Source organism: Castor canadensis, chromosome 6, assembly GCF_047511655.1.
Source record: "Castor canadensis chromosome 6, mCasCan1.hap1v2, whole genome shotgun sequence".
In the NCBI taxonomy this organism is placed as follows: Eukaryota; Metazoa; Chordata; class Mammalia; order Rodentia; family Castoridae; genus Castor; species Castor canadensis.
The window spans coordinates 34,561,482-34,589,119 of NC_133391.1; the positions used below are offsets into that span (position 1 = coordinate 34,561,482).

General features: G+C 38.9%; 1 protein-coding gene across 1 annotated transcript; it reads right to left on the bottom strand.

The window, feature by feature from the left end:
- LOC109693595 (inosine triphosphate pyrophosphatase-like) lies at positions 1 to 22,567 on the bottom strand. Its single transcript, XM_074077843.1, has 5 exons — positions 22,471 to 22,567; positions 10,841 to 10,912; positions 4,764 to 4,879; positions 2,775 to 2,851; positions 1 to 1,791 (listed from the first exon to the last, which is right to left on the bottom strand). The coding sequence occupies exons 1-5, from the start codon at positions 22,565 to 22,567 to the stop codon at positions 1,653 to 1,655; spliced, it is 501 nt and encodes a 166-aa protein (XP_073933944.1). The 3' UTR covers positions 1 to 1,652.
- Positions 22,568 to 27,638: the final 5,071 nt, after the last annotated feature.

The window sequence follows — 27,638 nt, forward strand, 5'->3', positions numbered from 1 at the left end:
TTATTTTTATTAATTGGCCTAATTTACTTAGTTCATTCTTGTCTTTCAAATCAGAGCAAATAAGTGGATCTCAAAAGATTAGGTGGAATAAGGAGAACACAAGAAATTTTTCTTTGGATTTAATACATTTTTACTCAACTTAATTTTTCATTTTTGTTATTTATTTATTATTTTATTAATTTATTGTACAAAATAAGGGGTTTCATTATGAGATTTCCATGCATGCATATAATGCACTTTGATCTTATTTACTCCCTCCCATATACCCCATCCCCTGGTCTCTCTCCCCCAAGTAGTCCTCTCTTGAGATCTTGATTGGCTTGTATTTATGGATCCAGATTCTGTATGAGAGAAAACATGGTATTTCACTTTGAGTGTGGCTCATTCACTTAACATGAGGATCTCTAGATCCACCCATTTTTCTGCAAATGTTATAATTTCATTCTTCTTTATACCTAAATAATAGTCTGTTGTTCATATACGTAGTCCATTATCCATTCATCTGTTTCGAATGTGTGAAGATGTAAGAAAGTGTTGTGTGTCTCTAATCCACCATCTTAAGTCTGTCCATTTTGTTTTTAATTTTACATATTCATAGGGTTTCACAACATGTACACATTTTGTATCAGGGTATTTAGTGTGTCTATCACCTCATACATTTACAATTTTTTTTAACATGAGAGCATTCAAAGTCCTCTCTTTTAGCTCTTTTGGAGTATTCAGTCTGATGTTGGCAAGTCAGTCATTCTATTGTGTGAGAAAACACCAGAAGTCATTCCTCTTATCTATCAGTATCTTTTACCTTGTTCCTGTTGACCAATCTCCCTTATTCTCACTATCCCTCTGCCTTCCCCAGCCTCTGGTAACCATCTTTCTACTTCACTTCCATGAGACTGACTTTTTTAGACTCTACAGATGAGTGACATCACGCAGTATTTGTCTTCTGGACTTTATTTTACTTACCACAATGGCTTCTAGGCTCAACCATGTTGTCAACCTTTTACAGATGAATAGTATTCAGTTGTGTATATGTAACATGCTGTCTTTATTCATTCATTAGTTGGTAGGGACATAGATTAATCCCATTTCTTGGCTCTTGTGAATCATGTAATAAATATAAAGTACATTTATTTCTTTGAAAGTTTCACACTATTTTCAATAATGGTAGTAGTAATTTATATTCCCACCTGCAGTGTATGAGCTCTCCTTTCTCCACATCCACACCAGCATTTGTTATTTTCTTGTCTCTTTTATATTAGACATTTTAATTGTTTTTGTTTTTTTTTTTCCATCAGCCTGGGGCAGGGCTCAGTTTATTTTGGAAACATGTGCCTTCCAGAATTTTCATTTGCTGCAATTAAAAAAAAGAAACAACCACCAAACATCAAAGACTGTGAGGTTCTTATCCAAACAATCCTGCCAAGGCTGGTTTTAACACTTCAGGTCCTCTTAGAATCCCAGGCCTGGAGGCTGCAGGAGCAATCACTGAATTCCCAAAGCAAGAGACAGGCATCAACTTGCCCAGAGTCCCTCTAAGCAGAACTAGCTGTTCTTCCAGATCAGGCTGGTGAGGCTGCCTGACACCCCCACCAAGGAGAACCTCCTGATGGATGTCCTTGGAGGGATGCTTGCCTGACCCAGGAGGTTTCAGGCTAGCTCTCCCCAGTCTCCCGGCCTGAGTGGTCTCCTCCAGGCCCAGAAGTCACACTGCCAAAGTACTCCTGTAGTTCCAACAGGGCCCGGAAGCGATGGGAGATGGCATTCTTCTCCGCCTTGGGCATCTCGGCATACCTAAAGAGTACAGTAGCAGTTCAGAGAACAGGAAGCCCAGACCTCTGGAGGAGGGGCATACCCAGTCCATCCCTGCAGCCCAAAGATTAAGGAGTCCCAGGAAAGGAGGGCAGTGGCCACCAGCTCCTAGCAGCCTGTAAAATTTAATTGGACAGTTTTAAATTCCTCTGTAGACAGAAACCCTTATTAATGAGCATGGCAGGATAGTAAACTTGCTCTAGTTGCCAAAAGTTGTTAAGGGAAGCTGGGGACAGGGATGAGCTGCATGTTTGATCAGCTTTGTCATCTGTTGACAGGAAGCAGTGGGCCTGACAAAAGCAAACACAGCAGTCTTCTCTAATGCACTGGGGAGGGGGGCCCTGGCAGCAGGCCAACAGCCCATCAGTGAGGTGAGAAGTCACACCCTGCCCATAGGCTTCAGACCTTCATTGGCCAGTACCATAGCCACTAGCCACATGTGGCCAATGGCCACCCAATCTGACAGTGCAGATACACAACACTTCTGACACCCAAGAGCATTAAGACAGTGCTACTTCACAATGTCCTCAGCCCTGTATGGCTACCATGAGGCCTCATGCAACATTTCCTAAAGGCCCCTCCAACCTGGAAAGCCCAATTCCAGTAACAGCCTTTATGTGTCATGTAAATAAGAGGGATCAGTATAAAACACTGAGAACATGTGGCACTGCATTCACCAGAGGCTGCAAAACCGAGTATCTTCCAATTCAGATGAGGGAACTAGAGAGTCATCTCACAAAACATCTTGATAGGTCAAGGCCAGAGAGAGAAAGTCACTGGTCACACAGCTGAAGGCAGAACCCAGGATGCCTGCTCCACCTTGCTGTGGACTGGGCCACATAGATTCCTTGTGTCCACCCCACCAGAGCTGCCCTCAGAGCCTTCCCCATTCCCATCCGCATGTCTGCACATGGGCAGGATGCCCACCTAAGACATGACCAAGGAAAGAAACTGGGGCTCCTTACGTTTGCTCATATCCATCAGGCTGAAAGCATGGGTCCCAGCCAAAGTCTCGGCAGCCTCGGGGCACCACAATCTGGCCCTGCCACAGGAAAGGGGGACAGGGGTAACTGGAGATGCATTTGGAGGCCAATTTGAGTTTGGTTAGTTTGTGAATTTGATTAAACCCAATTTATTCAAAATGTAGTTCAAGGGGTCTACAGTACTTGCAAATGCTTCCTGAATACCTAAGTAACATGCAGAGTGAGGCAAGGAGAAGGAACCTCTGGGTCCAAACTCCCTCTCTACACTTTTAATAAATTGTGACCTCACTGAAGAAAAATGGGTCAAGTTTGAAAAACTGACCAAAAATATGTGGTTCTAATAGGAAGTTAAGGGCCCTGAATTCTGAGGATAAGGTCTATACTTACAGCATTTCTCAAAACACAAGACAAGGAGCTAGGGATATGGCTCTGTGGTAAGAGCACTTACTTAGCATGTAACAATAAACGAAGGAGCCTCTAGTAGGTGAATGAAACACCCTAACAGAAAGTACTTAGCAGAGGCCAACATGGCAATGAACTCAAGAAATACTGGCTATGACAGGCAAATTCCAAAATGAAAATGTCACAAAGAACAAACTATAGTCCAATGTTGTAAAACTTCATGTCATCAGAGTAAAAAATCTAAAGCTGGGTGTGGTACACCTGCAATCCCAGCTACTCAGGAGGCTGATAACGGGAGGATCACAAATTTGAGGCCAGCCTGGGAAATTTACCAAGACCCTGTCTCAAAACAAAAAATTTAAAAGTCTAGAGATACAGCTCAGTGGCAGCGCACTTCTCTAGCATGTGCAAGACCTTGGGTTCAATCCCTAGTACCACAAACAAACAAAAAGTAATTAAAAATATAGGGCTGGAGTTGTATCTTGGTGGTTGAGTGCTTGTCTTCCATGTGGAAAGCCCATTTCAATCCCCAGCATGGTAGGGGGAAAAAGGGGCAGTGGTGGGTGTTAGAGATTAACCACATAAATGCCAAGTCATGCAAAACCAAAGGCAAATTCCATTTCTGCTAGTGGGGAGTTGTGTGACCAAAGTCAGTTAACTACTCTGAGCCTCACCCATTCCACAAGTTTTCTGAGCTCTTACAGTGGGCCTGCAGTGTTCTCAGCACTGGAGTAGTCACAAGCAGCCCAGCTTTCCCCTCCAATGGATGTCACAAGCCAAACAGGCATAACAATTAAGAAACAAAGTAGCTAGGCACCAGTGGCTCTAGCTCACACCTGTAATCCTATCTATTCAGGAAGCAGAGATCAGGAGGAACGTGGTTCCAAGCCAGCCAGGGCAAATAGTTCTGTGAGACACTATCTCGAAAAACCCTTCACAAACATAGGGCTGGTGAGTGACTCAAGGTGAAGGCCCTGAGTTCAAGCTATGAGTAAAAGGCTATGAGATAGTCAAAGAAGGCTGTACCCTTGACAGATGGATAAGATTTGAGCAGGAAGTATGGGATGTAAATACAGCTTTTGTAGCAGTTACGTTCAGTTTGTACTTTTTTTTTTTTTTTTTTGTGGCACTGGAGCTTGAACTCAGAGACTTACACTTGTTAGGCAGGTGCTCTTACTGTTTGAGCCATTCTGCCAGCTCTTTTTTTGTGATGGGTGTTATTCAAGACAGTGTCTTGCAAACTATTTTCCCAGAGCTGGCTTCAAACCTCGATCCTCCTGATCTCTGCCTCCTGAGTAGCTAGGATTACAGAAGTGAGCCACTGGTGCCCAGTTTGTACATCTGCTTCTTACAGGGGCCTACAGTGGAGAGATCTGGGTGTATCAGACCAGGAGCTGAACCACCAGCCTCAGAGGTCAACTAGGTTTTGGGATAGACAGTGTTTTAATTGTGGTGATCAGAGATGTCTCAGAGGAAGGCCCTGATAACTCTGTCCCCAGAAGACCCTGGGTGTGGACTGCAGAGCCCTCTGGCTGCACACCAGAGAACTGCATCCAGGTGGGTACACACCGAGGTTCGGCCCCTGAACAAAAGCACAGGATTGCTTGGGTCCCCAGTGCTGAGAGCAAAGGTGCAGAGTGCATAGGCTGATTTGTCCTCAAAGCCAGCCAGGAGCTGGTGGAGACCTGTGGAGAGATTCAGTGAGGGCTCACTCAGTACATCTGTGCTGCCCAGACTCCACCCCCAACCCCACCCTCACACCTTTATCAGAAGCCCTTGCAAGGTGGGGAGGGAAGAATTCCTCAAATTGGATTGGACAGTGGTGGGAAGTTCCAAGGGCATCAAAAGAGCTGACACCAGGGCGGGCTTGAAATTCAAAGCCCTGGGTATCTGCCTCCCTCTAGGACAAGCTAAAACAAGATTTTGTTAACAGAAAATCAGTGTGGACCAATGATGTGAACACTGTTTGATTCCCAATGCAAAATAAACCAAATGTGAAAAGGCATTTTCAAAATAACTATGTAATAAGATTAGCTTGGGGGCCTAGGGATATAGCTCAAGTGGTGGAGCACTTGTCCAGCAAGTACAGGGCCTTGAGTTAAAAACCGCACTACCACTTGAGCCATGCTCCAAGCCTCTATTCTTAAAAAAAAAAAAAGACAGATGAGTGGTAGAGCACTTGCCTAGCAAGCACAAGGCCCTGAATTCAATCCCCAGTACCTCCAACAAAATTAAATAAAGTTGACAATTATAAATATTTGTAGCCATTAATCTATTCTACTACTGTACATGTTTGAAATACTCTCCAATATAGTTTTTGTTTTGGCAGTGCTAAGGCTACAACCCACCTTGTGAATGCTACAATTCACCTTGTGAATGCTAGACAAATGCTCTACAACTAAGCTATATCCTCAGCCCTTGGTTTTTTGACAGAGGGTCTTGCTATGTAGCTCAGGCTGGCCTTGAACTCACTGTGTAGACCAGGTTGGCCTCAAACTCTTGATCCTCCTGCCGCTGCCTCCTGAGTGCTGGGATTATGAGTGTGTACCACCACAACCAGCTTTAAATGGTATTTAGTTATTGTTGTTGGTTTTTTTTTAAACTCAGGGCTTCAGGCTTGCAAAGCAGGGGCTCTACCACTTGAGCTACATTTTACTCTGGTTATTTTGGAGATGGGATCTCATGAACTATTTCCCCAGGCTGACCTCGAACTATGATCCTTACAGTCTCAGCCTCCAGAGTAGCTAGGATTACAGGCATGAGCCACCAGTACCTGGCTAGTTTTAAGTGTTTTTTAAAGCACCTAAAAAGAGAACATTTTGGCATACACACAAGGGTGGCAGCATACGGCCTGCTGGGGCCTGGGAGGGGCAGTCCCAAACCCTGCAAGCCAGGCAAGACCCTGGCTGAAGAAAGTACCCACAGGCAGTTGCTAGGGTAAAGTCCCTCATGAGAGCCAGAATCAACAACTATAGTTCCTTTGTCCCTCAAAATCACAGCTCTGCAAATTTCAACCATCCATTCCTCCCCACCTCAATGCTCTCTGGAGTACAAGGAAAGTGTGAGGGAAATGGAGGTGAAGGGAAGTTCTATCGTGAGGACTGAAGCCTGGGACTCCAGATTCTCAATTCCCAACAGATCCAAGAGAAGAAACAATGGAGACAATACCTTCAGGCTTTAACTTCTCCAGAAACCATTTGATGTAGGGACCAGGGAGCAATTCCTCATTGTGGTTTTGATTGGCATGTTCTTTATGATTAATGGTGTTGGTCACTTTTCATATGCCTGTTGTATTTCTTCTCTCAAGAAATGTCCAAGGACTGGCAGAGTGGTTCAAGTGGTAGAGCACTTGCCTAACAAGCTTGAAGCCCTGAATTCAAACCCCAGTGCCATCCAAAAAAAAAAAAAAAAAAAGGAAAGGAAAGGAAAAGAATTGACCACTGTCAAGGTTTTAATTAGGTTATTGGTTTGGGGTTTTTTATTGTTGCTGCTTGCAATACTGAGGATTAAACTAAGGGCTTCATGTTTGCTGGCAGGCACTGGACCACTTGAGCCACACTTCCAGTCCAGATTATTTGTTTTGTTTATTTTTTTTGTTTTGTTTTACTGAGTGCTGAGTTCCTTAAGTATTTCTGGATATTAACTCCTTGTCAGATGAAGAGCAAATATCTCCTCCCATGCTGTATGTTTTCTCTTCATTGTTTTCTTTTCTTCTCTTTTTTTTTTTTTTTGCGTGGTGAACCTCTGTAGTTTACTATAATCCCATTTGTCTGGCTATATTGCCTGTGTGTTTAGAATTTAAATCAAAAATATCCTTGCCCAAACCAATGCCATAGACCTTTCCCTGTTTCCTTTTAGTAGTTTTACTTTTTCAGATATTGTATTTAAGTCTTTAATAATTTCCAATGTTTGAACAAGAAAAAAGAAAATAAAATCTGAGATGTGGGGTCAGTTTTTCATTTCTAGCCTTCTGTCATACTTAGAATTTATCTCAAAAAATCTTTTGTTAAGATTCTCCAGGAAAACGTTTCTTGTTTGTTTCTCCTGAAGTCATAAAAAATATAAAAAGATGACTCATAACAAAAAATAAATACCTGAGTCATTAATATTTATGGACTACAGTGCATGAGTAGAGAAACAGATGATTTTAACAGGCTTTAACCTATTAGTCCAACTCCAAAGTAATATTTGATCATTATTTAATTCAAACTAGAAGCATTGTTGAAGACTTTTATTCTTAATGATTTTAAAAGCATAAAGGATCTGCTGTTGTTTAAATAATAATCTGAGAGACATCTTTATGTTTTCACTTAATAATTTCTGGTATTATTCTTATAAAATTTAGGAATGATAGTGAGATAACGTTAAAACAAACAATAATCTAGGTACTAAAGTCAAAGATTCAAGTTATTGTTTAACAAGCTTTGGCATAAGAAAAATCTGTGCCAAGATGTGATGTATATACTAAATCAACAGCATGAAACTTGCCATGTCCAGTAAATGAACTTTCATCACTAAAAACCCATTAATCTATTAACTACATAAAGACTTTTTCATCATCAATACAGTTGAATGACCCTTGGCCCAAAAATGTTCTCTCCACAAACAGAGCAGCTGAATGTGAAAAAATTGAAAGTAAAAAAGAATGTTTTCTTTTTTATCAAATTGTGTAAATTAAACTGAACTTTTTCTGTAAAATATTCTATAATTCATACTGAGTCTCATTGATTAAACTAGCTGCCTATTTTAACAAAGTATTTGTCGAAGTAAAATTTTTTTAAATACTGCAGATAATTTTTATCTAGAAATTTCTGGAATAAATAACACTAGATTTTGCCTTGCTTTGAATTAACTAATTTTATACAAAGCACATTTTTTTTTGAGATAAGGTCTCACTGTATAGCCCAAATGACCTCAAATTTGTGATCCTCCAGCCTCACTTCCAAATGATCAGATTATGGGTGTGTATGCCCAGCTTTCCTAACACATTATTCTTTTTTTTTTATTCAAATGTGCATACAATGCTTGGGTCATTTCTCCCCCCTGACTCCACCCCTTCCCTTATCACCCACCCCGCCCCCTTCCTCTCTTTCCCACCCCCTCGATACCCAGCAGAAACTATTTTGCCCTTATCTCTAATTTTGTTGAAGAGAGAGTATAAGCAATAATAGGAAGGAACAAGGGTTTTTGTGAGTTGAGATAAGGATAGCTATACAGGAAGTTGACTCACATTAGTTTCCTATGCATGTGTGTTACCTTCTAGGTTAATTCTTCTTGATCTAACCTTTACTCTAGTTCCTGGTCCCCTTCTCCTATTGGCCTCAGTTGCTTTTAAGGTATCTGCTTTAGTTTCTCTGCGTTGAGGGCAACAAATGCTAGCTAATTTTTTTAGATGTCTTACCTATCCTCACCCCTCCCTTGTGTGCTCTCTCTTTTATTTTGTGATCAAAGTCCAGTCACTTTGTTGTGTTTGCTCTTGATCTAATGACCGCATATGAGGGAGAACATACGATTCTTGGTCTTTTGGGCCAGGCTAACCTCACTCAGAATGATGTTCTCAAATTCCATCCATTTACCAGCAAATGATAACATTTCATTCTTCTTCATGGCTGCATAAAATTCCATTGCTAATAAATTATTCTTAATTTAACATTTTTTTGTTACTAAATAGCATGCAAATATATTAGCTTTTTGCATGCTCTTTGAATTAACAACAATGTTTTACAGATTACTCATTAGTATGTTAAATTAAATCTTTAGCATGTGTTCTTTTTATATTTGCTTAAGAATCGAGGTTTTACAAGTTTGCCATTTCAATATTTTTAAATATTTTATATTTTTAAAAATTATATTTTTAAACATAAAGATAATATAAGAAGAGTCCATAAATAAATCTATGCATTTTCAAACAATTTTTGAAAAGGGTATCAACAACATTTAATAAAGAGAAGTGCTCTTTACAATATATAACATTAGAACAATTGGATATTCACATGCAAATGATTCAGATTGGACCCCTAACTCACATGATATGCAAAAATTAACCCCAAATGTGTTACAAATCTAAATGTAAAAGCTAAAACTCTTAGAAGGAAATATAAGAATAAGCCTTTATGACTTTGGGTCAGGCAATAAGGTTTTAAATATACCACCAAAAGCACAATCACCCCAAAAGAACTTTTAAAACTACACTTGATTAAAACTAAACACCATTCATTAGAGAACATTCAGCATTCAGCATTATTATTCATTAAGAAAATGTAAATAAAACCATAATGAGATACCCTTTCACATTTACTACTGTAGCTATAACTTTTAAAAAAGAGAGAGGATAACAGACATTGGTAAAAATATGGACAAGATGTGAATACATTACTGGTAGGAATTTAAAAAGGTTCAGTCACTGTGGAAAACACTCTGGCTACCAGAGGACCCACAATTCTTTCCTGGGTTTATTCTCAAGAGAACTGATAACATATGCTCAGGCAAAAAAAAGTATGTACAGATGTTCATACCAGAATTATTCAAGATACACAAAAAATTGAAAGAACCTACATATCTATCAGCAAATGAATAGATAAACAAAGTGTAGTATGTACATACAATGAATATTTATACTTACATAAACTAAGAAGTAATGATACATGGCACAACATGGATGTAGTTTGAAAAGGTTATGCTGTTTGAAAAAAGCTACTTACCAAAGGCAGTATATATTATGATTCTATTTATAGAAATTGTTCAGAATAGGTTAATACATAAAAATGAAAGATTATACAGCTTGGCATGATGGCACATAATTGTAATCCTAGCACTAGGGAGGCTGAGGTAAGAAGATCTCTATTTCAGTGTCCTCATTTTCTCAAGAAAACAGTACATTACGGTTACAAAGGAATGAGCAAACCATTCATTTCCACTCTGAAAATTGAGGAACACTGCTAACAAATATGTGGTCTCATTTTGGAGTGATGGAAATATTCTATAATTAGGGAGTGGTGATAATTGAATAACATCACAAGCACCCTGACAACACTGCACTGCGCAGTTTAATATGGTCAATTTTATGTTATGTGAATATTATTTCAATAAAAAAATTGTCAAAAATTTAGCCAGCTATGGAAAAATTTTACTATTTTTCAGATTTAATGTTCCATACGAAGGGATAGGTTTCTCTTCTTGCAAACTTTATGCTACATTTATTCTGATTTCCTTTTTCTTTGTCCTACTTCACATTCAGGTAAAACGGATCCTGAATTCAGTCCCAGCTCTCCTTAGGTGCAGTCTAAGAGCATTCTTGCCCTCACAGAGGCCTGCTGGGAGATATGCGTATAAGCAATCTTGCAAGCAGGTCTGCTGATTTCAGTCATGGGAACCTTGCAATAGCCCATAAACTAACTCCGGCCCTTCTCATCTTTGGTCTGAGAACAAGTCTACTGACCCAGGGATCTTCCAGGAGTCATGCTTACCATGAGCCCAGAGGCAGGCCTGCAGACCTCGGTCTCGCAATAGTTCCTGAAGCAATCCCAAATCTTGATTTCTACTGCCTCAAGCTATAGTCTAGGGTCAGTGCTACCTGCCTAGAGACCCATTCAGTGACCAAGTAGGAATCCTTCAGGGCCTCGAGAAAGCCACACGCATCCATATACCTGGTAAGAGAAACACCATCTGTGAACTGTGAAGCAGATCCTCATCCCAGAAGACTCCTACTGACAAAGGTCCTGAGAACAGTCAAATTAACACAGTGAACAGAAAAAAAAAAAAAAATCCAACCAAAGCTCCTTGATGGCAATCTCAGGATACTTCTGTACTTCTGATGGGATTATAGCATGATGTGGTCATTTTGGGGTGTACTTTGGCAATATTTGGTCAGTTAAGTACATGTCTCAGATTCAACAATCCCACTTTCATGTATGTATCCCCCAAAAGAATTTATTTAAGTATAACGCAATATGTAAAAAGACATTTATCAAAGCATAATTTGTGGTGGTGGTACAAAGGACACTATCTTGTTTCTATCATTTGGGAAGTGAAAATATTAAATATGGAAGGTAATCACCAAAGAGTGCTATTTTCTAATAAGGTACAACCAATAAAATACGTACGTGAAAACAAGGAAGATTCTTTTAAAACTAAACTAGCAATGACTGAAAATAGTAAGAAACAGGCAAGACATATATCATTAAACTATTCATATAAATTAAAAATACACACATAGGACCTTCATTTCCAGTAATGACACTCAAAGAAATTGGAAACAAACTTCCCATTGGAAACAACAGAGGAAAAATGAATCCAAGATTTGACAGCAGACAGCATCCCAGAGGGGTTCTATTTTCTAACAATAAGTTCGTTAGACTTAAGAACCACGAGTCTCACCGAATGCCCTTTCCTCGAGAGTCTATTTGAGTCTTTTCCTTATATCTTTATCTGTCCTGCTGAATGCTACCTTTCCATTCTTTAAGATACCCTCCAACAATAAGAGACTATTTTTGTTAGTCCATTTTTTCTTTCATTTATCATCTACTCTTGAAATATTCCCCCCATTGGGACAACTGTTATAAATACAATAAGTAATCACCAGGAAACATAATTAATTTAACATGAGACCTAAGACCCCCACCTTCACAGAAACATTCTTTTGGATGTAAGGCATTGGATATAAAAATGTCAAAGTATATAATGGGGTAACACTCAACTCACATTGTACCCAGATGTGTAAAGAATAGCTGCTTTATTGTTCAGTCATTTATCGTCTTCCTCAAGAGTCCCCAGTTACTGGTCAATGAGGGAAAATAAATTTAGCCTTATCCAAATTTAAAGTTAGTAAAGAACAATAATTGTAAGATTTCTTCCCCATCTCTTCTCAGCTCCTCTCCAAACCATTATCTACAAAGCAGAAGTCTCTATTTCCTCCAAGTAGAAAAGATCAGCATCCTTGGTCTGTTTGACTATTGCCAATCTGGCTTTTCTTCACCTGCCAGTCAGCACTGTTGGAAACTTTAGACAGCTGGTTTCTGTCAGCATGATCAAGACCCAAAAGTCCCCTCTGGCTGACTCTGTCTCACTTCAGCTGCCATAGAACCCCTAACTTTCTTTTTCATCCTACATCCAATAATATGGCTATTGTTCCAACAGAGCCTAGACTGAATGGTCTGCTTGTTGCTTTGTGGTTCAGGCTCATTTGAGGTCCTCACCTTCAACCCAGTTGTCTTTGTGTTCCTCCCAGAGAACTCTGGGAATTGTTAGGTTCATTGACAACACATAGGCACTGAGTGTCCTGGGAAAGTTAACTTCTCACCTTCTCTTACTTACCCACACTGCACTCCTAGAGGACACTGATGGAGCTACAGTCTACACTGATAGAGGGCAACATTCAGAGTCCCAAATTAGAAGAGAAGTAATGGGATTCTGTTCTGCCTATTTTTATTACCTAACATAATTGTCCCTCTCCAGACCAAAGTACAGGAAACAGAAACAAGAACTCTAACTAAATTTTCTGTCTTCCTTGGTCTTCCTTGCACAATTTCCCATTAACTAATAGGGGTGCATTTCTCCACTACCATTCTTCTCCCTCATCTACACTGCACCTCATCCAAACAGCATTTGGAAATATGTCATAAATATTTCTTGAGAAGGAATATCCTAAGCAAAAGTGTCAAAAGTAGACCTGACAAGTGACTGAAATGATTAGAGTAAGTAGAGAATAGAATAGTTTAAAAGAGGTACAGTAGTTAAACTCTAGACACAGCCTCTGCTGTTCTGTTGCTAATGATCGACCCTAAACAAAGACAGACTTCATTTGGCTCAGAAAGTCTAAGCACCAAGTCCCCACTCATGCCACAAACACCTGAGGCATTTACTGTTGCAGAACACTGAGGCCATCACAGGCCCTGAGCCCATTGGAGAGCTGCCAGGTTACCAAATTGTACATTGCCCTAAAGAAAGAGCCCAGCCTATACTGTGCCCTCTCTACCCAGGTTCTTTCTGCACAGAGTCATCTTGAAACCTTGCTCACCCAAGGCTGTGAAGCAGCCAGGCAGCCCACTCCAGTATTTCCATTGCTCCAGCCCTGTAAACCAGCCAGGAGGTTTTACCTGCTCTCCCACATTGCCAGGTAGAAACTGCATGGCCTGCCTGTAGTGGTTCAGCCTGCAGTAGCCCCTTTAAGTCAGTCAGATAGTCATATTCACCCACTTGCTACTCCAAATACACCCAAGTGACGCTGCCCACCAATCCCTGGCTCTAGCAAGCAACTAGGCAGTTCCAGACATCCCCGCTGCTACCTCATATGCAGCTGGATGGCTCTGACCATGCACCGTGGCCCTGAGAAGAAACTCGGCAACCAACCCTGAGTGAATCAGCCTGCCAAGCCTCCTGGGAAGCAGCCTGATGGCCCCATTCACTGGCTCCTGGCTCTAGAACATAGCCAGACAGCACAAAAGCTGAGCATGTCTGCCCACAAAAGCCCAGGGAAGAGTACTAGTGGCCCCACCCACTTATGCACAAACCCAGAAAATAGCCAACCAGACTTTCCTGAGTGTCTCAGCCAGCCAAGGTCCCCAGAAAACAATCTGGCAATCTCACCAACTGTCCTGTGGCAACAAGAAGCAGTTGAGCAGCCCATTTTCAGAAGGTCAAACCATTGAGGCCCTGAGAAGCAAACACTTGGTCCTTGCCCACTGACCCTCAGTCCCAAGATGGACAGATCACCTCCCTGAACAGGTGGTTATTTATTCTCTGCTGGCTTTGGTTCTGGTTGGGTATCCCTGGAAGTCACATGAGATTTCCTGGACAGGGCTCAGATGTGAGCAGCTTCCCCAAATGGGCACACTCATACAATGAAGCCCTCATACACCCTTCAGACACTGACAGAAGCCCCATCCCGCTACTGGGCATGCTGTGTCACACTCAGGCCCACCATGGTAGCCCAGCCTTGCACAACTCTTAGAAACTGAGAGGTACTATAGTCACAGCCAAGTGCACCATTCTCAAAGCTGCCAGAAAACCTGACTCATGTTAAGGAGCTGCACCCCAGCTGATGATACAATCTCACAACACCTGCAACTTAGGCCCCTGAGGCACACACAGATATTGCCAATATTGACTATAGCTAAAGAAGCTACACAGACATTGCACTAAAGTACACAATAGGAACCAAAACCAACAGAGAATATCCAACCACCCTCACCTCACCAGGTCACACCTCACCAGGAGAAAATCATTTACCACAAAAGCCATTCTATAAAATTGGTAGAGGAATCTGACCCACCAGATACACAAAAATTAATGTAGGGCCACAGAAGCATGAAAAAACAAGGTAGTTTGATGCCCCCAAAGGAACACAATAACTAATTTGCAAGAGACTACAAAAGAACTCAACAAATTGCCTTAAAAAGATTCAGAAGAATGATTTCAAGGACACCTGTTGAGATATAAAACAATATAGCAAATAAGTCAATGAAATTATGAACACATTCATTATATGAATGAGAAATTCAGAAAAGAGACAGAAATCATAAAAAAGAACCAATCAAAAGAACTCCATAAATTAAAAATACTGTTAAAGCAGTATTCAGTGAAGAACAAGCAAGCAGAAGAAAGAACTTCTGAGCATGAAGACAGGGGTTTTTGGGGGGAAAACAAAACTCGAGAGAGGGTGAGAGGAAGGAGGTGGGGAGGAAGAAGAAGGGGAGGGAAAGAAGAAGAGAGGAAAGATGCTTTAGAAACTTATGAAAAATCATTAAGTGAACATTATGGGTGTTCCAGGAGGTTAAGAGAAGGGGTAAGTATAAAAAAAAAATTCAATAACTGCCAAAAAAAAAAAAAAAAAACTTCCCAAGTCGTAGAAAATAAACACCTAATTCCAGGAAACCCAAAAGACCCCTACGAGATTTGGACAAAAAAGATACTCTCCAAAACATATTACAGTCAAACTGTCAAAACTGCAAAATAAAGAAAGAATTCTGAAAACAGCCAAAGAAAAGCATCAACTCACTTATTAGGAATCCCCCTAATGACAAATATCTCAACAGAAACTTTATAATCTAGGAGAAAGTGGGATGAAATACACAAAATTATGAAGGAGAAAAAATGGCCAGGCCAAAAATATTATACATAGCAAAGTTATCCTTCAGCGATAAAGGACAAAATAAACTTTCCGTGACAAGCAACAGTTGAAAAAATTAATCAGCACCAGACCAGCCCTATAAGAAATGATTCATTAAAGGACAATGATGAATAACTACCATCATGAAACATGCAAAAGTTTAAAATTCCACAGCACAGAAGATACCCAAAAGAGATGGAGAATCATATCCTGTCAAATCAGGAAACCACCAAACCACAAAGATGTACAAAAGGAGAGGAAGAAAAGAACAAAATAACTGGAAAAAAAAAGAATGACATGAGTATGTTTTTATTTATCAATAATAGCCTTCAATGCAAACAGATTAAATTCACCAATTAAAATATATAGACTGGCTGAATGTATTAGTCATTACAAATGTTAGTATGGAAAGGACTGTATGTCAGACGTAGGATGAGGTGAGGCTAGTTGAGTATCAGAAAAGACTTCCTTAGGAAACGATATTTGAATTTCTGAGATATAAGTAAGACCTACTGGAAACATTTGTCATTATTTATCTATTGATGAATCTACTGACTGGTTTTCTCACTGGACTTAAAGCTCTATTTCTTTCTTTCTTTTTCTTTTTAAAAAAATCTTTTGGCAATACTGGGAGGTTGAACCCAGGTCCTCATCCTTGCTAGACAAGTACTCTACCATTTGAACCACTCCATTAGCCCTACTTTTGTTGGTTACTTATGAGATAGGTATGCCTGGGTCATCCTGGAGTGTGATCCTCTAACTAGTGCTTCCCTCTGTAATTGGGATGACAGGTGTGTGCCATCATGTCTACCTATTGGTTGAGATAGAGCCTTGCAAACTTTTTGTCCAGGCTGGCCTTGAACTGTTATCTTCCTAATCTCTGCCTCCCAAGTAACTAGGATTTATAGGCTTGAGTCACCATGCCTAACCTTAAACTTGAAGCTCTATAAAGACAAGGTCAGTCAAGACTGAGTAAGAATAACTTGGTTCATTAACCAAGAACCACTTGTTAAATATTTTTATGTTACTCTCTTATCTTACCCTGACCTCCCAATAGTTGTCACCAAAGTTGATCACTCCCTCAGGGGAACATTCTCATCTGTCCTTCAGTATCACCACACTCTGGACCTGCAGAATACAGATGCATGTATATATTGCACAACATTTTTATTTCTCTAGTTGTATATCCAGTAAGCAGCCTAAACCTAACAAGCCCAAAACAGAACTCTGGCTTTGCAATCCCTCGCCCACCAAATCTCTCCTCCTCCAACTCCTCCTTACATGAATTTTTGTTAGCCCCTTCTATCCATGCTGTTCAAAATAAAATCCTTAACTCCTCTCCTCCTCTCACACCACAATCTAATCTACCAATATTCTCTATGTGCTACACCTACAAAACAGCCTAAATTTGCTTGCCTCTGATGTTTTCCTTGTAATTTCAACAGCCTTCTGACTTTTGAAATACTTTTGTCCCCTGTAATTAATTTTTTCCACAATAATCAAAATAATACTTTTAAAACATAAATCTGACCATGTCAGCTCTCTGTTTACAATCACTATTAACTTCGCATTGAACTTGGACACAAATTCCAAATTCCTTACCTACGATTACAAAGTCCCATGTGATTCCATCCCTGTCTTTCTTTCTGGCTTCATTTTATAACTTGCTATGTTTTCCCAGTGTTCCAGAAATGTTAGCCTACATATCACTTTTAGAATATGCCAAGTTCTCATTCAGAAGTGCCACCTTTATGTTTGCTTGAATATTGTTTTAACATAGTTTCTTCTTGTCATTCAAATCTCATTCTAAATATGACATTCTCAATGAGCATTTCTCTGAACCACCAATCTAAAAAATTCAGTCACTTGCTGTAATAATACTCTGCTTTAATCTCCCAGTGTATTCATTAAGAATTCTTTTTGTACACATGGATGTTTCTTGTTGGACTACATCCACTAGAATGCAGACTCCATGAGACCTGCAACCTTCTCTTGTTTTATTCTGAATCTGTCCTCCGTAGTGACAAGTACACTGGGTTCTCAGCAAATATTTACAGAAATAATGAATAATGATGATGTTCTGCATCTCACTTAATACCTGAAAATTCTGTCACTCAGGTTCTTAATCCTGCTTGTTCTTATCATTCTCAGTAATGGAGACTTTTGGGTTTCTTTATTTATACTGAGCTAATAACTTATAAGTGACCATGCCTGTCTCTTTTCTGGATTCCTGCTAATCCTCCTTCTGTGTTAGTAGATAATAAAACTAAAGCAGAAAATTCATCACATGACCTCCTTATTTTAGAACCTTTAGTGAAGGTGCCCATCTTATCCCCGAGATCCATACATTCTGGCCATGGTCCCTTTCTTTGTTCCCATTTCTTTCTCACTTGCTCCTCACACCTGCTCTTGACAGGTGTGCCATGCCTCAATGAGATGGGGCTTTATCATATTTCCGCATGTTCTCTCTTCTTTCCCTTCCATCATCTGAATAAATCCCACTTTTCTTTTCAAGTTGAGACCCACAGGTGTTATCCCCAGGAACTTTCTCCACTGTGAGATTTGTTGTCCTCCTCTCCTTTTCTCCAATATTCCACCTTCAACTCTTTCGGGACACTTGGTACAGAATGGTGTCATTTATTTACTCATCTGTCCTTCACTAAGTTTTCTAAGGGTTTTCTATCATCAGGAATTACAGCACACTTTATGTATAGGAAGTGCATAAATGATTTCAAAATAAGCTTATTGTTTCCTTAAAGTGGCATTGTAGTGTGGGTCACCATGAACAATTTTATTTTCATTATGGATTTATAAATTCTACAGTTAAATATACTTTTCAGATATCATGAATGAGAATTTTCAGGACTCAACCAACTTTTCAGAAGTAACTTGCCTCATTTCCTTCAGAATTTTTATTTAATTTTTTTTCCCAAGACAGGGACTTACTATTTAGCTGGAGATGACCCTGAACTCACAATCCTCCTGCCTCAGCCTCCTGAGTGCTGGGATTACAGGCATGAACCACCACACCTGGCTAATTTATATTTTTAATGGTAGTATGCACATGTCTTAAAAACTAGAATATATACAAAGGCACAATAAAAAGCATCCTCTCATTTTCATCTTTCATTTGCCCAATTCCCACTTCCTCCCTTTTATGTAATCTGTGTACTTAGTGTTTTATGTAGCCTGCCAAAATTTCTTTGCTGATACCCAAGCAAGCATGATTATTCTTATTTGCCCCTTAACACAAAAAGTGATAGAAACACTGTTTTTATCTGCACTTAACATATTTTCAACATATCCACATTAATACACAGAGTATCATCTTTTTATTTCACAATTTTGTAGCTTTACATTGTAAGCACACCCTATAGTTTGCTAGCTAGCTCCTTACTGAATAAATTTGGGCTACAAACAATGCTGCAATGAATAACCCAGGACAGCCAGCATTTTGTAAATGTGTGAGACTAAGTGTAGATTGAATTCCTGGAAATGTACTTGCTGAGTATAATGATTTTTGCAATTGTAGTCTTCATGGTCAGGTAAATATCTTGATGCATTGAAAAATACAGTCCACATAAATTTTCTGTCCAGATGAAGCTCTCATTGTTTATAAAATATTTTATTTTCTTGTGGTTTCTAGAAATAAAATCATCTCGTGCAAATAGTGACAATTTTACCTGTCATTTATAGTTAATATCTGTATTTATTTGTTTTTATGTGTTAGCTAAAACTTCTAGTACAAACTTAAAGATTAGTGGAGATAGATTTTTGTCTTATTTCTGATTCATTATAAATGGTGTTTTCTTATCAAGTATTGTATTGGCTTTCTGGAGAAGATAATGTTTACACATGTATAATTTTACATAATACTACATACAGTCAGAACTATCCATTGATAATTATTATAAAGAGTGGGTATTTGATTTGTCAGATGTCTTTCAATATTTATGGAATAAAATCAACTTTGTCACATTGTAAAATTTATTAATTCTTTAATGTGCAACTGTATTTTGTTTACCAACTTTTTATTTAAAGTATTTCTCAACATTCATAGGTGGGATTACCTCTCATTTGGATTACCTTTGCTAACATTGATATATTAACACTATACCCAGTTCATGAAAAAGAATGTTGCTGTTTTTATGTACTCTGAAAATTTTTCAATATCATTGGGACTATCATTGTTTAATTTGCTGTGAAAAGTCATACCATCAGTTGCCACCCTGAATGGCATGTGTATTCATGAGTGCAGGCCACAACTATCTGTGCTGTGTGCCAATATTTTACAGCCACATGAGTTCACAAAAAAAATAGTGAACCCTGCTTCATTTTGGGGAAGAGCTGTTTGCCTTCATAAATGTCTGTGCACTTAATAAATGCTGTGGGTGAATAGATGAAGAAAAAGGATTCAATTTCTAGTAGCTCAGGATGAAGATGTAGCAATTGTCTAACATGATACTGACAATCTTATGAACTCATTTTATCTTTATGCAAAAATTAGAAAACTGTGAGTCCCATATTTGTTAGTGAATTCATAAATTAATACACAGTTGAATTATTGTAGCTAGTTGCTGACTAATAAATAAATTTTAATTTGGAAAATGTTCTCTACTAGAAATTTTCATTTCCTATTTAATACTTAGCCTTTTCAGTTCTACATGTTCTATCATTAACTCAACACACAAAGGGAATGCTTATCAGTTTTGTACATAACACAGTGCTAGAAAAGACAACAAGTCTGTGGACATTGGAATCACATTTGAAAAAGTAAAGGTAAAGACCAGGGTTGGGGGCATAGATCAAGTGGTAGAGAGCCTGCCTAGCAAGCACGAGGCCCTGACTTCAAACCCCTAGTACTGACAAAAAAAAAAGACCAACATTTGACAATTCACAATACTCTTTTATATATTGGTTTGCTTTTTTCTTTTTATTATTGTTGTACTGGAGATATAATGTGACATTTGCAAAAGTTCTTACAATATGTCATAGCTGAATTCACCCCATAGAAACAATCTGGTACTTTTCTAGGTACCAGTATGCATACATGTTGTACATACTATGTGTATATGTGTATGTGTCCATGTGTGTGAGAGAGAGAAAGAAAGAAATATTTATATAAAACATGATTTTATACATGTCATATTTTATACATGATCTATGACTTATAGTCATAGGCCAGGAAGAATAAAAATTCAAGGGAAAACAATGGGCAAACAGCTGCTATTTTGGATAGGGTGACCAAGGAAGGCTTTTGTGAAAGAACACTGGAACAGAGAAATAGATGAAGAAAGAAGAAAGTGAAGAAAAATGTACATAATTCTAAGTGCTCCAGAAAGAGAAACCAATGAATTCAAAGTCCCTGAGACAAAAGCAACATTAGTGCATTCAATGGAATAGAAAGGAGCCAGTGTGAACCTAGTACAGTGAGTAGGGTGGGGGATGGGTAGCAAAAGAGGAAGTCCGTCCATGGCTGGGAGTAGAGAATCCTGCATAATTTTGTAAACTTTAATAAGGATTTTGGATTTTTCGAAGCATAATAGAGAGTTCTTTGAAGGATTTCCAGGAGCATGACATAATTACATTTTCATTTTAAAGGATTTATTTGGGGGTCTTCTAAAGAGAATGGGTAAATTAGGAGGCTGTTCCTATCTAACAGGAGATTATGGTGTTTCAGATTACAAGGATGCAAATTGAGACAAATTTTTGACTTGTTGCTAAGCTTCAGGTAGAAAATAGTAGAAAAGGGGAACTCTAAGGTAAATCCAAAGACTGGCTGGCATGAATAATCAGATAAAGGAAATGTCATTTACTAACAGGAAAGTTGCTGGGGAGTAAGGAGAAATCACATTTTTGAGTTCTGGGTAACCCAGCATAGTAGCTGTGATTCAAGCCTGCTGGGTGCCCTGTGCTTCACTGAACAGCTGTTGACACATGGGGAAAAATAAAGTGAACCACCTCAAGAACCAGATTATTAGAGTGCTTGCCCTCTGAGACCAAGAGCGCGGCCAGCCACAGGTGGACTCATGCAAGTGCCAGAACAGAAGGCAGGCATGCAGGCAGTTTCCCACTGCACCGTGGGGAGCGATTCTGAGAAGCAGATGAGAACTTGACATAACCACAGCTGTGCCCAATAAGCTACAAGCTGAGTTTGGCACCTCTCCAGCTGCAGATGCAGCACAGCTGCTTTTCCTAAGTTGTTTCCCTTCAGAGAAGCAGGAACACAGGTTTCTCTTGTTACAATGTCACACCCCTCCCCAAGAATTGTTTCTAAACCTCCTTGTTTACTACAGTGTATAAAAGACTCACTGAAGAGGACTTGAGGCTTTTTGATTGGGGATTTTGATTGGCTGACGCTGACGCTGGCTGGTATGTCTCCACCAGAGAAGCTTTTTGCACCAAGACATTTATACATAGGCTTTAGAAAAACTAAGCTAAAGAAAAGCTAAAGAGAACATGGGACAGTGCAAGTCTAAGGGCCAAGGTTTTAAGAGAGATTAAAGGGAATGTAAGACCATGAAAGTCTGAGAGCAAAGACTTTAAGAGAGATTATGCTAAAGAAAAGCTAAAGAAAACATGGGACAGAGCAAGTCTAAGGAAAGAGACTTTAAAGAACAGAAAAGAAGACCTTAGAAGCAAGTTTTTAAAGAAAGACTTTAGAAGCAAGGCCTTAAAGAATAAAGATAAAGAAAAGAAGCAGAGTAAAGAGAAGTAAAAAAGCAATGAGGCTGCTGTGTGTCTCCATCCAAGCACCCAACACACCTGGCCCCAGCTTTATGCATGTTTGCTTATCGTTTGTCCTTTCTGCATCTCCCACCTCCCCCAGTTAGGCCCAGTTAGGTTCAGTACTAACAGGAGCAAGAAAAAGCTCATTCCACTGTACCACACTCTGCAGCTTGCTTCTGACAGGACAGATAGGGAATTCCAAAGTTGTTACTGCTGCCCCACCCACAAGGACATTCTGAGAGCCTTGAGACACTCCTCAACTCCAGCCCAAGCTCTGCCCCCAGGTGGGCACAGACAGTGCAGAGAGGATCTTGGACCCAGCATGCACTGTGACTAAAGGAATCAGGAAAAAAGCCATGACTCCACTCATGGCCCACCCCTGGACATGTACTACCACCAAAGAGGCAGAGAGGAACACTGACGTCCCCAATGCCAACTCACCGTGTGGCTCCTCTGCTGCTCTGGGTGTGAGTGCCACAGAGGAGTGCTGCAGTCCCAGCCACTTCCTCTTCCCAGGCAGCATCTGAGCCCATACCATAGGTGGAAGGACATTTAACCCAGCTCCCTACTGAGTAGCTTCAATAGCCGGTTCAAAAATCCTCAAATACAGGATTTTTTTTTGTGTCATTAGCAACACCCATGCATTTACTATAGTGAGAAACAGAGTCAACTTCTGCTTATTGTCTCAACTGGGAAAGAAAAATCCCATTTTTTTCAGAAAGTTTTGAATGCAGTAAGTGAAATAATCAAGGCAAAATGTTTATCGCAATGCCTGACACATACTAACTATAAATATTAGCTATTGCCAATGTTCACTAGCTCTTTGATGCAAATCTTTTTACATCTATGAAATCAAAGCATGTTTTGTATCAGTATATCATAATTTATTTATATTGTATTTTTCTCCTTTAAATGTTACATTCAATAATGGTATCCCTCCCTGCCATACTACTCTTAGGCATTTATCTGAAGGAATATAAATCAGTACACAGGAGAGATACTTGCATATTCTCATTTACTGAAGGGCTTTAACAATAGCTAAACTGTTGAAACAGCTGAGAAGCCCAACAACTGATGAATAGGTAAAGAAAATATGGTATATGTTTGTGTATACACCACAGAATATTACTCAGCCATCAAGAAAAAATGAAATTTTGTCATTTGCAGAAAGATGGATGGAACTAGAGATCACAATGCTGAGTGAACTAAGCCAAGTTCAAAGTCAAACAATGCATATTCTTGCTCATTTGTGGAAACTAGACTTAAAATCATGATGACAATGACAACGACAATGATGATGGGACATGAATATATATGGGGGACTCCCTGGGAGGGGGGATCAGAGGGAGATGAGAGGAAAAAGAAAGGTTATTGAGGGATCAAAGTACATTACACATGTATACATGAAGACAGCGTTCCGAAACCCACCAAAAACTGTTTGAGAAAAGGCGAAAGGAGGAATGGGAATGGGAGCATAATGGAGGGATCAACTTGTTCAAGGTAGATTGTATGCATGTATGAAATTACCACAATGAAATCGCCTCATATTATTAATGTATGTTAATTCGAAATATTAATGTCCTTTATATTGATAGTGTGTTAGATGTGATAAAATACACTAATAAAACTTCTCTCTCTGATATACCTATTTATATTAAAGTATTAATTAAGTCATGTCAAATATTCTTCAAGCCCACATTTCTCCCTCTCCCTACTGTTGTCACTGGAGTTTGGGACCCTCACTTTTTCTCATCTCAACACTGAAATAGCTCCCTGAACTGTGTCCCAGCCTCCTCCGTTGCCCATCTCCAATGCCTACGCTGCATTCCTGCAGAGTGATCTTGCTTCACCCGTGGGTAATTCAATTCATTGCCTGACAATTGCCTCCAGAATTAAATACAAATGCCTTCTTATGGCACACAAGACTCCAACTCCCTCTCTCTAGTTTTATCCCGAAGTCCTAACCAAACTGAACTCCTTCCTTTATTTGCAGATTGCCTAACACCCCATGTTATGTCACAATCTCATGTCTTTGGTCACACTGACTTATCTATCCAGAATATATTTTGCAGTTGTCTGTGAGTCAACTAGAAATTCCTCTGGCAATAAATAACAGAAAAGCAACCAACAGTTCTTAAACAAATAGAGAAGTCCATAGTTTGCTATTCCAAGGTTGATGCAATAGCCCCCCAATGCCAGTAAGTACCCAGACTCCTATCATTTGAATTATTCAGCAAGCTGACCTTCCTCCTCATACTCACTGCTTTGCCTTCTTAAGACAGAGTCACTGACATTTCAAACAGTACATCTACTTTCCTTGTAGAAAGAACAAGAAAGGACATTCAATGGTATGCCACTAAAATTCTCTCATTTTATTTAAAAAAGCATAAGGCCTCATTCCCATAATCCCTATGTGGCAGTTTTCCACTTGCATCTCATTGGCCAGACTATGTTAAACAGTCACAATTAGTTTGAAGATGGCCAGGGAGAAAGATGCTCTGTCAGCAGTATCTATTATATATAGTCTGCTGGAAAAATGTCTTTCATTGTCTTGAGACTCAGTTTAAGAATTATAGCTTAAAAATTTGTATGCATATGTTTCCTTTTTATCACTACATGAATATTTATTAAGCACCTCATATAAGTTACTGTTCTAGTCACTATGGATGCAACAATAAACCCTTGTGGAACTTATACCCTAGTATTTATCTTTGAGCCAATATTTCTATGTTTAGTAATTTATCTTACAGACTAACTCCTCAAAGATAATAAGTATACTCACAAAGTAATAAGTAGAATAACAAAAATGTAATTGAATTTAAGTATGTAACCTACTAATTCTATTACACACATATAGTATAATGTATTCCAAAGAGTATATTTCTCTTAACATGGGTAATTATATTGATATGGGAAGTTACCTCAATGCACATTTTAATGGAAAAATCAGAGCAAAATGTACAGTAAAGTATCACTTAATATTAATCCAAAAATGTATGTAGAATTCCAAGGGACCCCTAGTAGCAAATTTTTTACTTCATTAGAAAAAGAACAAAGTTTTGATTTGCATTTCTATTATTACCAGGGAACTTGCACACTTCATGTATTTACTGGCCATTTGTACCTCTTCTTTTGCAAATTCCCTGTTAAATTCATGTGCCCATTTCTTCATTGGGGTGTTCATTGTTTGGGGGCTGAATTTTTTGAGTTCCTTGTAGATCCTGGATATTAGCCCCTTATCGGACGAGTAGCTGGCAAAGATTTTCTCCCATTCTGTGGGCTGTCTCTTGAGTCTGGTGACTGTTTCCTTTGCTGTGCAGAAGCTCTTTAGCTTAATGCAGTGCCATTTGTTCATTGTTTGTCTTAGATGTTAAGCCTTTTAAATTCTGTTTAGGAAGTCGTTCCTTATACCTATCTGTTCCAGTGTATTTCCTACTGCTTTGTGGAGTTGTTTCAAAGTTTCAGGCCTTATATCAAGGTCTTTGATCCGCTTTGAGTTGATTTTGGTACAGAGTGAAAGACAGGGATCTAGTTTCAGTCTTCTGCATGTGGATATCCAGTTTTCCCAGCAGCATTTGTTGAAGAGGCTGTCTTTTCTCCATCGTGTGTTTTAGGCTCTTTTGTCGAAGATCAGTTGGCTATAGATGGGTGGGTTTATGTCTAAATCTTCTATTCTGATCCATTGATCTTCCTGTCTGTTTTTGTACCAATACTAAGCAATTTCTTTAAGTGAGGTGGGGAGGGGATTGAGGGGGAGACAATGGAAACAATAAATAATGTACAATATAAGTCTAATCCAAATTGTCACTACGAATCCCCCCTGTATAATGAACATATCCTAATAAAAATTTATTTAAAAAAAAAAAACAAAGCTGAAGGATTCACACTTCCTGACTTCAAACAATAATGAAAACAATGTAGTACTAGAATAAAGATAGGCAAACGCTTGGAATACAATATAAAATCCAGAAATTTACCCTTTTGTTTGTGGTCAAATGATCTTTAACAAAACCAAAACCACTAAACTGGGACAGAATCTTCAGCAAACAGTGTTAGGAAAGCCAGATATTCATATGCAGACATAAAACTATAAAGCTCCTAGGAGGAAACATAGAAAATTCATAATGTTGGACCTGACAATGACTTCTAGGATATGACATCAAAAGCATGTAACAAAAGCAAAAATAGAAAAATAGGGCTACATCAAATATAAAAACTTTAAGATATCAAGAGATGTCTAAAAGGCAATCAGTAGAAAGGGAGGAAACATTTTTAAATCCTATAACTGATACGGAGTTAAAATTCATAATGTGTAAAGAATCCTACAACTCAACAAAAAGTATCAAATAGCCTGATTTAATAAGTGAGCAGAGGACTTGATCAGACATTCTTCAAAGAACATGTACAACCAAGCTTGTGGAAAAGAGGCCAATCATACCCACAACAAGATACCACATCATGTCTGTCAGGATAACCAGTGTTTAAAAAAACAGAAAATAATAAATGTTGGTGAAGATAAACAGGAATCAGGACCCTTGCACACTATTGGTGGGATTGTAAAATGGTGCAGCAGCTATGTAAAATACTATGAAGTTTCCTTAAAAAATTAAAAGTGAAAGGCTTGGTTGTAGTTTAAATGGTAGCACACCTGCCTAGCAAGTGCAAAGACCTGAGTTCAAACCCTAGTACTGCCAAAATAAGTAAATAAATAAGTACATAAATAAATAAATGTAGAAATATCTTGTGATTCAGCATTCCCACTTCTGTGTGTATTATCATTCCTCAATATCCATGGAAGATTGATTCCAGGACCCCTGCAGATAGCAAAATTCATGGATTGTCAAGAGCTGTATATAAAATGGTGTAATGTTTACATAGAGCCTAAGAACATCATCCTGTATACTTCAAATCATCTGTAGACTATGTATAATACCTAAGACAATGTAAATACTGTGAAAATAGTTGTTAAACTGTGTTATTTAAGGAATAATGATAAGTAAAAAAGGGCATACAGATACAACCATCATAGGCCTAACTACATAGAATGCAAACCAGACTCAAGGCGAGTCATGCTCAAGAAAGAGTGCTGGAGGGAAAGTGAGAATCTGCGCAACGTTGAGAGCCTACAGCAGCGTACGCCTGCACAGCATGTCATTAGTGTGGATTTAGCAAAGTGGTTGGCATGCAGCAAATTCAAATTTTGCTTTCTGAAACTTTCTAGAATTTTCTCCAAATACTTTCCATCTTCAATTTGTTGATCCCATGGATGTAGAACCCACAGATATAGAGGGTCAACAGTATTTCCGAAAGAATTGAAAGTGGCCCATAGTCATAGAACTACTCACAGAAACTATAAGATGGCAGAATCCCAGTGTCCATTAATGGATGAATGGATTTTAAAATATTCGTACAATGGAATACTATCCATCCTTTAAAAAGGAATGCAATTCTGATATGTGCTTTTGACAAGTCATATGTGCCAATTATAAAAAAAAAATTAATTACCTGTATGTTTCTACTTATATAAGACATCTGAAGTAGTCAAAGTCACAGAAAAAGAAAGTAGAATGATAGTTCCTGGAGGCTGAAAGTAGAGGAAGAAAGAGGGC